The sequence below is a fragment of the Ascaphus truei genome, chromosome 5, assembly GCF_040206685.1.
Source record: "Ascaphus truei isolate aAscTru1 chromosome 5, aAscTru1.hap1, whole genome shotgun sequence".
Classification (NCBI taxonomy): Eukaryota; Metazoa; Chordata; class Amphibia; order Anura; family Ascaphidae; genus Ascaphus; species Ascaphus truei.
Window position 1 is genome coordinate 190,234,523 of NC_134487.1, and position 13,668 is coordinate 190,248,190.

The 13,668-nt window shown below is 51.2% G+C and overlaps 1 protein-coding gene across 1 annotated transcript in view; it reads right to left on the reverse strand.

Moving 5' to 3' along the window:
- Positions 1-766: 766 nt before the first annotated feature.
- The window catches only part of PHYHIP (phytanoyl-CoA 2-hydroxylase interacting protein), a 53,388-nt gene continuing 40,486 nt past the window's right edge, over positions 767-13,668 (reverse strand). The window contains exon 4 of the mRNA XM_075601454.1: positions 767-1,499. Coding sequence (XP_075457569.1) covers positions 971-1,499 — 529 coding nt within the window. The 3' untranslated portion in view covers positions 767-970. The remainder of the gene's footprint in view (positions 1,500-13,668) is intronic.

The window sequence follows — 13,668 nt, forward strand, 5'->3', positions numbered from 1 at the left end:
TTGGAAGGAACCCCAACCCTCTCTAATAGTGCGTCTGAGATCAGATGCATTGTAAGGAACCCCATCCCTCTCTAATAGCATATCTGAGATCAGATGCATTGTAAGGAACCCCAACCCTCTCTAATAGCGTTTCTGAGATTAGCACACTCTGATAAATACAGTGCACAGACACACTGATACATGCACTGTACACAATACAGATGCACTGATAACAGCACATATTCCCACACTGATACACATATAGACATGTTTGTTATACTGATCCCCAACACGTTGCTGGTCCCTCTGGCAGGGAAAGAGTCAACAGGAAAGTCAGGGTTACGACATCATGATGAGATGAGACATACTGACATGCACAGGTTTCCACTGGATTTAAGGTCACTGGCAGAAAATATTTAAAAATATTTATTTTGCTAAACCTCAGTTCCATGTATTTAATGACTGAAATAATGACTGTTAGTATTAAGGAAAAGATTACTCTGAACTCCCCACCCACACCTCCTGCCCCTCTATTACCACTCACCTACACCTCCTCATCCAAATTACCCCCTCACCCCGCCCCTCTTACCCCCTCACCCACACCTTCTGCCCCTCTTACCCCCCGTCCTATATACCTTCTGCCCCTCTATTACCCCTCACATAACTTGACCTCAATTAGCCCCTCACCCACACCTGCCCCTCTCTTACCTCCTCACCCACACCTGTCCCTCTCTTACCACTCATCTACACCCCTGCCCCTCTATTACCCCTCACCCACTTCCTGCACCAGCACATGCACCCCCTACCCATTATATTACCTCTTTATTCACACCAAAACTGACTCGTCACCCACACCTACCCTGACACTGCCCCATCACCCACAACTCCCACTCCAACCATACGCTCTCACCACAACTCCCAACACCCCTTCGCCCACACTTCCTACCCCTGAACTACCCCCTCACCCATACCACCTCCTACTCATACCAGCCTACTTAGCGCCCCCACTGATGTTGCACACCTTGCAGCTGGGGTCCTTCTTAGCATTGGCACTTGAGAGGCTCATCAGCTGATGCCCCTTGATCTCCGCCTGTTGCCCCAGCTCCAGGGGCACAGGCTCCGTGTAGAGTAGCTCCAGGAGAAGATCCTGTGCATGCCAGAATCTGCCCTCCTCCCCCCGGGTCAGGAAGGGGTTGGCCAGTGGGTCAAGCAGGGGCAGACGGGCACTGCAGAAGGCATCCCCCTGTGACCCGCATGGGGCCAACACCAATACAGCATAGTGGTAGGCGGTGTACATACAGTACAGGTCTGCGAAGTACAGGTGCGTGCCCTCATTGAAGAGCTGGCCAGCGGGCACTGTCACCCTCCAGTGTCCATAGGGCGAGTCGTGGGGGGGAAGGCCCGTATTGAACTCCGTGTTGCAGCTGAAGAACACCCCGTGGAGGGTCCCGCTGATGGGCGAGCCGTGGCTCCCGCTCTGGTCCTTCAGGGACGGGCGCATTATGCCCCCCCACTGCGCCCTGACCAGGGAGAGAGAAGCGGGAAAATTAGAGGATTCTGGAGCCCTGGGTAAAGCCTCGAATTGACTGGCTAATGGTATGTGTGGTGCTGTGCTACGCCATAACATATCTTCCATGTCAGAAGCAATCTTACATGCGGGCAAACAAGTCAAGTGTGGTATGGTGCTCAGACTGCACATGGACTCAAAAAACTTCAGAAGAGTATATGTAGCATAATGTCCGGATTGCCTTAAATCAGATATATCATATATCAACATTAGTATCCAAGGGAGGAATGAACACTATTACAGGAGGAATGGAGTCCAGAAGGTCCCCACATCTTGCAGTGTAATGAACAAACTCCCATAAGCGATATGAAATAAGCAACTTAAGAGGGGCAACTCACATGAAGGCAGATGCCTGTTGCACATCCTCTCTGTGGTCTGGCAGACCCACAGACCCAAGGTGTGCGATATCCATTGAGTGTGAAGATCAAACGTAGTAAGGATGAAGCACAGAGCACAACCGCGATGGCCAAAAAAATAATGAGATTTAGAGGTGACTCCAGTAAAAATTGATATTTTATTATATCACATGAATAAGGTTAAAAACGCAGCTATGTGTTTTCACGGTTGCGCAAAACGTGTAGGTGCGTTTTTAACCTTATCCATGTGATATAATAAAATATCCATTTTTACTGGAGTTAGCTCTTGATCTAGTTCATGTTTTTTTTTGCCATCGCAGTTGTGCTCCGTGCTTCACTCCTACTATTTTTGTTGGGGGAACTGAATTTTGTCTCCTTTTTTAAGAGATTAACAAGAAGCTTCAAATAGCGATTTTTAAATGATTAAGAATGGGGCTGGATACTGACTAGGAGAGAGGGATCATACACCTTTAGTTAAAGCTGAATTATTTATTTGTAGTTGTATATGCATGTATGTATGAATACTAATTTATGAAACTGTTCGGGACCCTCACCGGTGGCCTAAACCGAGACCGCAGCTTCATGAGCCACTACCCTGACACAAGAGAACTCTCTTCCCATGAGTGCTAAAACCCATGTCTATTACTGTAGAAAACCTTAGCGCTATGCAGAAAAAATGTGCCACAACTTTAAAAGTCCATTAGGTGAATACGATACCAACAAAAGTATAGTTCAAAGTCCTGCAGTCCAGAAGACTTGAAGGTCTGTTCGAACACCTTCTTGAATGAAATGTGAAAAGAGATAGTCCTCCTTGGCGCTGGAACTTGGATTGATGATGCTGCTTCTCCGATGAATATAAAGAGAAAATAATAATACAGTCGTGCTTCAATAAAGTGATTTGATATACTGTTTATTATTCTTCACCTTATAGTGCACCCATCTGAGTCCTATTTGAACACCTCCTATACGAAATCTTCTTTTTATAAGATAGTATAACTCCCCGTGTTCTATATATTAAAGAATCCTTTATCCTGGTGAGATAGTGCCACAGTACACAGATGTATCACTTGTGTCCCTTATTAACACTTAACATACGCAATGTGATGGTGTTTCACCCTTAAGTCTATGATGTTAAACCAGCTAAATCAGTGAGACAGTGCCACAGCACAACAGTACAAGGACATATACCTTGGATAACTATATATATCTCAATGTTACTTATCTTATTATATCCTTATTGTTGAACTGTTTGGAAATGGCAGATGATAAGAGATGATCATACCCTCCTCATGCGTGATATGAAATAGAAATTACAAATAGCCATAGGACAATACTGTTATAAAATTTTTTACTGTAAGAAACATTGACAACACACAATTGGAAAAACACTCACGAATACTCACAGTATGCAGACAGCCATTATTGAATAATGTAGTTAATATAAGCAAGTACTTATTATCAAGTGAGGAGAAGGAAGTTCTAAGTAAAGGGTTGTCATTCACACCCACAATAAAACCCAATATTATGTTTGAGTTGTTCATTGACACACATACATTTGTGAGAAAACTCTCTCTAAAGATATTCTACATGACGGATGCTGGCAGTAGATCAACAATGGATATTGGTAGATCAATTAATGTAGGGGTGAATAGACCCCCAGCAGAGGGAATTCAACCGGTACATGTGACGGAAGGGGTTGTTGGCATCACAAAACTGAAATGAAGCCCAGCTAGCTACCCCTAAATCCATGTAACTTGGCCACCTATGTTAGGCTTATTTCAACCAAATGTATTTAATATCTGGGGGAGAACAGGGAATGTATAATGCACTATGTGTGAATGTATTCCAAATGCAATTCCCAAGTCTAGTTGAGCAAGCAATATGAGGTAAAGTCTTTGTGATCTATGTGTAAGCATTGTGTTGTGATTCGGGAGTCAGCCCTGTAAAGTGTTAATTGTATTATGTGTACATTTCTACGGAGGGGACTCTGATTTAATCAGCTGAAGTTCGTGCAGATAAATGTGTATTGAGACAATGGTTGGGTGCGTGGAGGTATTACAGACATTTGGTGCGTGAGAAATAGTGAGCAATCAGGGATGGGGATGGGTTCTTAGCATGCCCTCTGGCACCAACCTAATCCATTCTCTGATTGTCCAGCAGCCCCCTCCCATGCAACGGATAGCCACAGAAGGCTATATAAGGGGTGCTGCTGATCAGAGAATGAGATCTACCTTCAGAGAGCATCTGAGAGACTGAGAGACACTCTGGGAAGGAGTGTGGAGATGCCCTCAGAGGATCGACTGAGAGACACTCTGGGTAGGAGTGTGGAGATTCCCTCAGAGGACTATCTGAAAGATAGAGACTGAGAGACATTCTGTGAAGGATGGTTAGTCTGAGAAACGCGTAGGGTCTCAGTGCGCATGTGTGGGTGTGATCAAGCAAATCTCACTGTGTTTGGAACCGGCGAGGAGAGAGAACGCTTACAGGGAACCCCTGTCCAAGTCGCAGCATGGAGGAGGTAGTAAGGAGGAGTGTCATCTGACGTGATACAAAGAGGTCTGAGAATAATCCCCAGGAACACGTGACCGCAGCTAAATGCGGAAGTGAATCGTGCAACATCGTGGGAAGAATTGTTTGTTCGAATACTCCAGGCTGCAGGCAGAAAAGACACATCGGGCCTCTGTGAGAAATCACTCCTAAGACGTCGGAAGAACCGGAGAGAGGGGTTGGTGACCGCCTGAATGTTCACACCGCATTTTTTTATGTGGGAAATTCGTGAGTGTATTTCCAATTGTGTGTTGTCAATGTTTTTTACAGTAAAGATTTTTATAACAGTATTGTCCTATGGCTATTTGTAATTTCTATTTCATATCACGCATGAGGAGGGTATGATCCTCTCTTATCTGCCATTTCCAAACAGTTCAACAATAAGGATATAATAAGATAAGTAACATTGAGATATATATAGTTATCCAAGGTATATGTCCTTGTACTGTTGTGCTGTGGCATTGTCTCACTGATTTAGGTGGTATAACATCATAGACTTAAGGGTGAAACACCATCACATTGCGTATGTTAAGTGTTAATAAGGGACACAAGTGATACATCTGTGTACTGTGGCACTATCTCACCAGGATAAAGGATTCTTTAATATATATGTAGCCAGGTCCCCTTTGGCTCCCCGGTTCCCTGTTCCTCTTCCCCTTACCTTCACCAGTGAGAAGGCAGTTGCGTGGGTGAGCGCGTCTCTCGGTGGCGTCAGAGGCACGGCGCCGCCATCTTTGTTATGTCCACACGGGCACGGAGGCTCGCGCATGTGCAGACGCACCGGCCAATACAGTGAGCGCGAAGGGGCAGAGATGGCGCTCCGTAGCGCAGGGACTCCCCAAGGTCGCACAGGCGCAGAAGAGAGCAGTGGCAGCCATTACAGGGTTGCACAGGCGCGGCAGACATAACGCACGCGGCCCTAATGTTAAAGAGGGCAATAAAGGACTACAATCCCCAACAGCCTCTGGGGACTGCCCTTTCACCCACATCATGTGCAGCCAGCCAGCAAATAGAGTTTCCAGCTTCTCCTGTTGGAGAAGGATACAATGTTGCACAGAGACCACGCTAGTCAGTTGGAGCTGGGAGAAGGAAGGGGGAGGAAGTGTGTAAGGAGCAAGTGGCTTCTTACACTAGGCCAGGTTACCCCCAGGCCCCAACTAGGCCCAACTCCCCACTAGGTTAGTGGGTAAGTTCATAGGGAAGGCCCCTTAGGTAGGGACCCTGCCCTTAGCTGAGAGTGAGTCTAGTCAGTGACACAGCTGCAGTGCTGTGTGCTCTGACAAGAAGAGACATTCTGTGGGTGAGACGCTCCACGATGGAGACACCCCACACGGAGGCGGATTCCCGTTCCTGCGTCAGACCCTTTTTGAAGAGTTATACACCCGGGCACGGACGTGTGCCCGGGCAGGTATCTATACGTGCACCAACTATACACACGTGAGCAGCGCTGCCACACATCTGGGTGGGGGTCCAGGACACTGGGACACTGGTGCTGAGCACCTGATTATTGTGGGCACTGTATGGTTGTGTTACTATTGGGCGGAGAGACCAAGGGCCTGTACAAGGGGCTATTGGTGCCCTTGCACCCAATGTATATTGTTATGCATAGAGCTGTTGATACTCTATATCAGGCTGGCACAACATACGGCCCGCGGCCTGCCTGGCCTCTCTGTGCGGCCCGCGATGACTCCGGCCGGGCGCCAGTTAATTAAATAAATAATTTAAAAAAAAGTTTAAAAAAAGTTTTTTTTAAATGGCGGCGATTCCCGGCTCTCCCCCCCCCCCCCCCCGGGTTTTGCGGTGCACGAGTCGGCGGCGGTGCGCTGGGGCAGCAGCGTGAGGAGGATGCGGCAGCCGTGAGTATTTTTTTTTTCAATAGCAGGAGGTCAGAGCATGCCGAGGGCGGGGCTTAGTACCGGGGAGGATGTGCTGAGCAGTGGGGGGGTGGGAGTGAAAAACGGGCTGCAGGGGGGGGTGGGAGTGAAAAACAGCTGCAGTGGCGTGGTGGGAGTGAAAAATGGGCTGCAGGGGCGGGTGGGAGTGAAAAACGGGCTGCAGGGGGGGGTGGGAGTGAAAAACGGGCTGCAGGGAGGGGGGATGGGAGTGAAAAACGGGCTGCAGGGAGGGGGGGTGGGAGTGAAAAATGGGCTGCAGGGAGGGGGGGTGGGGGTGAAAAATGGGCTGCTAGTGAAAAATGGGCTGCAGGGAGGGGGGGTGGGAGTGAAAAACGGGCTGCAGGGAGGGGGGTGGGAGTCAAAAACGGGCTGCTGGGGGGGTGGGAGTGAAAAACGGGCTGCTGGGGGGGTGGGGGTGAAAAACGGGCTGCTGGGGGGGTGGGGAGTCAAAAACAGGCTGCTGGGGGGAGGAGTCAAAAACGGGCTGCAGGGGGGGTGGGAGTCAAAAACGGGCTGCTGGGGGGGGAGTGAAAAATGGGCTGCTGGGGGGGAGTGAAAAACGGCTGCTGGGGGGGTGGGAGTGAAAAACGGGCTGCTTTAGTGAAAAATGAGCTGCAGGGAGGGGGGGTGGGAGTGAAAAATGGGCTGCTAGTGAAAAATGGGCTGCAGGGAGGGGGGGTGGGAGTGAAAAATGGGCTGCAGGGAGGGGGGGTGGGAGTGAAAAATGGGCTGCAGGGAGGGGGGGTGGGAGTGAAAAACGGGCTGCAGGGAGGGGGGTGGGAGTGAAAAACGGGAGTGAAAAACGGGCTGCTGGGGGGGTGGGAGTGAAAAACGGGCTGCTGGGGGGGTGGGAGTGAAAAACGGGCTGCTGGGGGGGGAGTGAAAAACGGGCTGCTGGGGGGGAGTGAAAAACAGCTGCTGGGGGGGTGGGAGTGAAAAACGAGCTGCTGGGGGGGTGGGTGGGTCTGAAAAACGGGCTGCTTGGGGGGGAGTCAAAAACGGGCTGCAGGCCCCCCCCCCCCTCCCGATGGGAGTCAAAAACGGGCTGAGGGGCGGTGGGAGTCAAAAACGGGTTGCTGGGGCTGGGGGTGAAACACAGGCTGCTGGGGGGGAGTGAAAAACGGGCTGCTGGGGGGGGTAGGAGTGAAAAACAGGCTGCTGGGGGGGGAGTGAAAAACGGGCTGCTGGGGGGGCGTGGCTGTGAAAAACAGGCTGCTGCAGGGGTGGGGGTGTAAAACGGGCTGCTGGTTGGGGGGGGGCAAATGGGCTGCTGTGGGGTGGGGCAAACGGAGTGGTGTGGTGGGGGGAGAAGGGATGGGGGAGAAGGGGGGAGAGAGAGGAGGCAGAAGGGAGAGAGGAGGCAGAAGGGGGAGAAGGGAGAGAGGGGGGGAGAAGGGAGAGGGAGGGTGGGTGAAGGGAGAGGGAGGGGGGGTATGAGGAGGGGAGGGGTGAGGTATGAGGAGGGGGAGATGTAATGTTTTTTTCTGTATCACAATAAAAAAACAGTTAAGTAAAAGATATTTTTTCGTGGTAGGTGCGCTATGGGTTCGGGGGGGGGGGGCTGCTCCTTTCATTTGTCCCGGGCCCCATGATTTCTGTTGGGGCCCTGTGGGAGATGTGAGGTGCAGGGGAGCAATTGGAGGTGCAGGGGGTGGTCATTGGAGGTGCAAGGGGCGGTGATTTGAGGTGCAAGGGGGGTGATTTGAGGTGCAAGGGGGGTGATTTGAGGTGCAAGGGGGTGATTTGAGGTGCAAGGGGGGTGATTTGAGGTACAAAGGGGGTGATTTGAGGTACAAGGGGGTGATTTGAGGTGCAGGGGGGTCATTGGAGGTGCAGGGGGGGTCATTAGAGGTGCAAGGGGGGTGATTTGAGGTGCAGGGGGTGGTCATTGGAGGTGCAAGGGGCGGTGATTTGAGGTGCAAGGGGGGTGATTTGAGGTGCAAGGGGGGTGATTTGAGGTGCAAGGGGGTGATTTGAGGTGCAAGGGGGGTGATTTGAGGTACAAAGGGGGTGATTTGAGGTACAAGGGGGTGATTTGAGGTGCAGGGGGGTCATTGGAGGTGCAGGGGGGGTCATTAGAGGTGCAAGGGGGGTGATTTGAGGTGCAAGGGGGGTGATTTGAGGTGCAAGGGGGTGATTTGAGGTGCAAGGGGGGTGATTTGAGGTGCAAGGGGGGTGATTTGAGGTGCAGGGGGGGTGATTTGAGGTGCAGGGGGGGTCATTGGAGGTGCAGGGGGGGTGATTGGAGGTGCAAGGGGGAGAGTGATGTGATGTGCAAGGGGGGAGAGTGATGTGAGGTGCAAGGGGGAGAGTGATGTGAGGTGCAAGGGGGGAGAGTGATGTGAGGTGCAAGGGGGGAGAGTGATGTGAGGTGCAAGGGGGGAGAGTGACTTGAGGTGCAGGGTAGAGAGCGATGTGATGTGCAAGGGGGGAGAGGGATGTGAGGTGCAAGGGGGATGTGATGTGTGTGCTGTGCAGGGGGGTATTGTGTGTTTGATATGGAGGGGGAGTATTATGTGTATGGGTGAGGGGGAGAGATGGGGGTATGAGAGATAGATGGGGAGTATCGCAAAGGTTGATAGTGAGGGGTTCTGGGGGAGATATGAGGATGATGATGAAGGGTGCTGGGGGAGATATGATGATGATGATGAGGGGTGCTGGGGGAGATATGATGATGATGATGATGATGATGATGATGATGATGATGATGATGATGATGATGATGATGATGATGATGATGACGACGACGAGGTGCTGGAGGAGAGATGATGGTGATGATGATTTTACCCGTGCGGTCCAATTTTTTTTTCCTTGGAGCAGTTCGGCCTTTCACACTTTACGAGTTGTGCAGGCCTGCTCTATATGATGATACTATGTGTTATGTTACTGATCCCTATAGTAAACCCTTTTAGCCATAACCTTTGGTGTGGGCTGGTTAATTTATGGATGTTCCTATGTGAGGGCCATTCTACACTCCTAGAATCTCACATAGGTGGAGGCGCTGATTGAAGAAACATTCCAGAGAAGCACCCCAGGTTCCCATCAGCGAACGCTCAGGCCTCCTGTGAACCTGCAGGTATACGCACCACACTTGGTAACATATAGGTTCCCCCTCACATACACTCTATATGCGATTGGGTGGGGGAATACCCGTTACATTTGGAGGCGCTGCTGAGATCAGACCTGGGGTGCCCTATTCTATTTTTGTGTCAAATTGTTCATTTAATTTTCCACCATGTGAGTGCTCTCAAGGCAGGAGGTCTACACATGGGCCTTGAACCTTAGCACGACTCCCAACCATCTGGTTGCTGTGGGGGGAGTTCCTGCTTGCGTGTCTTTGCTAGACGTCCAGGCGCATGTTCGGAAACTCCCCGGGCTAGCTCGTACGTGGGTCAGAGGGCGAAGGTATGATCTCACCTTGCAATGGAGTACTATACTGATGAATGTAGGCCATGCCATAAGCGAGGAAGATGATCCCCAATTCCTGAATCTGCCTGAGGGTCCGACCGATGGGTGCCCCTTTATTTACCCTGATTTGTCAGTTCCTTCATGCACTGAGAGCCCTAGTGTAGTTAACCGGACTGTGATCAAAATGGACGCTCCTGCAGCAGGGAATGCCAACAGTGAGTCCCACCTAAAATGGCGGCTCCCGCCAAATCAAAATGGCACACATGCGGCTGACTGCCAGGCTGCACCAAAATGTTTTGCAAAAATCTGTCCGGGACTGGCAGGAAATCCCGAGCCCCGCCCCCGCAATGTGAGTGACTCAGTGACGAGCCAGAAACACTCCTTGAAAGAGTGTGCCGCCCCTCCTTTAAATTCCACCAGGGGGAGTGAGCACAGTGAACAGCAATCAGCAATTTCTGTTCCCCATAAGAGAAACACACCCTCAGTTATATGGAGTATGGCGAAGAAAAGGAGGGAGCTTATCTTTTCTTTTGTGCCCATGTTTGCAAAAGGACTTAAATTTGTCTGGTGGTATGGACTTTAACCCCCGTAGGCTGCCAATAGACTATCAGGTGGCAAGGGTGGCCAAAGAGGTGTGCATACGATGTGTTTGTACCCAGTGTGACTTCCCAGGTGGAAAATTGACCTGGGGACCCAAATGTGCCTGCTGTGGGGCACAGTTCCTGAAGCCCGTGCTGCTGCAGCCTACGGAACCCGCCAAGGAAGAAGTGATCGACTTCCATACTGGACAGGTCAATGCAGGTAATCAACTTACCCCCCTCACAGAAGTTTCGGAGGCTCCACGTGCTATAACCCCGGTTCTAGACTCTGCTCTAGAACCACAAGATTTTCAAGCTACGTTGACCAAAATGGACAGCTGCGACGCTGTGGTCGCACCGAGTCAGTGTGCTGTAGCAGATGTTCCAGGGGGTACGTGCACCCCGGTTCTAGACTCGGTTTCACACTCATGACTGCAGATTCCTGAACCGCAGATTCCGGAATCACAGGGTAAGGTGTCTCTACCCCCATCCTCTCTTAGTGATTCCAGCGACCAACAACCAGCCCTGGTGATGCGCCAGCCGGCGGACCACCCAAGTGAAGCTGAAGCATCTGCTGCGGACCCTGCTGTGGCGACTCCCAGTGTGTCGGAGGGACATCCGGAGATGGGACCGGAGGAAGAGGAACCCATCGCAAGCCAGCGGAGTGGTGAGGAACCTCCTTACTCCCCACAGGCTCCAATGGAGGCGGCCGTGGAAAAGGCCCCAACTAAGGCTCATGACCTGACGGTGGGCCCGTGTGTCACCATAACTGCTACCATAACTGAACTGAGTGTGAGTCCGTGCGCTCCAACCCAAATGGTCCCAGGACTGGGATCCAACATGTCCGAGTTTCCAGAAAGTGAGTGGACTGCCCCAGAAGTGCCGGGGACAAGTCCCAAGACAGCCGAGGTGGGAACTGACAGCGTCCCAGAGGACCTGTTGGCCACAGGGAATCACCACAGTGGTAAGGTATCAACCCTTTACCCCCAGCAGGATGTGGTAAAGACATTGAGTACAGAGACTTTGCTAATCGCTCGCTTCCCAGTGGAAGCCTCCCAAGTGCTTAGGGACAAGGACTGTGTTGTGAGTGATCCAGTGAAATTTGCCTGATTTAAGCACAAAAAGGAGCGCTCCATTCACCATGTGGTGGACCGAGGAAAAGGTCAAGACCTCCTGGCCTACCGCATCCATGCCGCAGATGGCCGGGTAAAGGTCTGGCCAAGAGACACTGTGCTGTTCCTTCCACCAGGGGGAGGAAGTAGCTTGGAACCAGTGACTGTGGCACCTGACCATAATCTCAAAGAGTCTACAGAGACTCCAGTGTCAGTAACGGAGACTACCCAGGCGGAGGCTCACAAAAGTCAAAGTGAGGTACCCCCACATTATCAGTTAGGGGCACCCCACAATTGGTCTCAGCAAACAGCTAACACTCAGCTGGCCTCGGGTATAACTGTTATGATTATGTTATGCACTGTTGACGTTAAAGCACCTGTGATAAGTTGTATATACTATGCCCTGCATTTTTATTATATAACTCTGTGCTGTGTGACGCTGTCCTCCAAGCGGGGCCGTTGGTATTTCCACCAGGGGGAGAATTTAGCCAGGTCCCCTTTGGCTCCCCGGTTCCCCGTTCCTCTTCCCCTTACCTTCACCAATGAGAAGGCAGTTGCGGGGGCGAGCGCGTCTCTCGGTGGCGTCAGAGGCACGGCGCCGCCATCTTTGTTATGTCCGCACGGGCGCGGAGGCTCGTACATGCGCAGACGCGGCGGCCAATACAGTGAGCGCGAAGGGGCAAAGATGGCGCTCCGTAGCGCAGGGACTCCCCAAGGTCGCACAGGCGCAGAAGAGAGCAGTGGCGGCCATTACAGGGTTGCACAGGCGCGGCAGACATAGCGCACGCGGCCCTAATGTTAAAGAGGGCCATAAAGGACTACAATTCCCAGCAGCCTCTGGGGACTGCCCTTTCACCCACATCACGTGCAGCCAACCAGCAAATAGAGTTTGCAGCTTCTCCTGTTGGAGAAGGATACAATGTTGCACAGAGACCACGCTAGTCAGTTGCAGCTGGGAGAAGGAGGGGGAGAAAGTGTGTAAGGAGCAAGTGGCTTCTTACACTAGGCGAGGTTACCCCCAGGCCCCAGCTAGGCCCAACTCCCCACTAGGTTAGTGGGTAAGTTCATAGGGAAGGCCCCTTAGGTAGGGACCCTGCCCTTAGCTGAGAGTGAGTCTAGTCAGTGACACAGCTGCAGTGCTGTGTGCTCTGACAAGAAGAGACAGTGGGGCTGGCAGTGCAGCTACAGCAGTTAGTTTGGCAGTTTCAGGAAAGGCCCCTTTCTGTGCAAGGGGGGGTTGCTTTCTACAATACAGTGTTATGTGATATTACCGGTGCCAGTTGCACGCGGTGATCGCGGCCTGCGTCTGGGCTCAGACAGGCTCTACTACAAGAGACATTCTGTGAGTGAGACGCTCCACGAGGGAGACACCCCGCGCAGAGGCGGATTCCCGTTCCTGCGTCAGACCCTTTTTGAAGAGTTATACACCCGGGCACGGACGTGTGCCCGGGCAGGTATCTATACGTGCACCAACTATACACACGTGAGCAGCGTTGCCACACATCTGGGTGGGGGTCCAGGACACTGGGATGCTGGTGCCGAGCACCTGATTATTGTGGGCACTGTATGGTTGTGTTACTATTGGGCGGAGAGACCAAGGGCCTGTACAAGGGGCTATTGGTTCCCTTGCACCCAATGTATATTGTTATGCATAGAGCTGTTGATACTCTATATTATGATACTGTGTGTTATGTTACTGATCCCTATAGTAAACCCTTTTAGCCATAACCTTTGGTGTGGGCTGGTTACTTTATGGATGTTCTATGTGAGGGCCATTCTACAATCCTAGAATCTCACTTAGGTGGAGGCGCTGATTGAAGAAATGTTCCAGAGAAGCACCCCAGGTTCCCATCAGCGGAGGCTCAGGCCTCCTGTGAACCTGCAGGTATACGCACCACACTTGGTAACATATAGGTTCCCCCTCACATACACTCTATATGCGATTGGGTGGGGGAATACCCGTTACATATAGAACACGGGGAGTTATACTATCTTAAAAAAAGAAGATTTCGTATAGGAGGTGTCCAAATAGGACTCAGATGGGTGCACTATAAGGTGAAGAATAATAAACAGTATATCAAATCACTTTATTGAAGCACGACTGTATTATTATTTTCTCTTTATATTCATCAGAGAAGCAGCGTCATCAATCCAAGTTCCAGCGCAAAGGAGGACTATCTCTTTTCCCATGTCTATTAATACTGCGCTATATGAATGCAAACACAC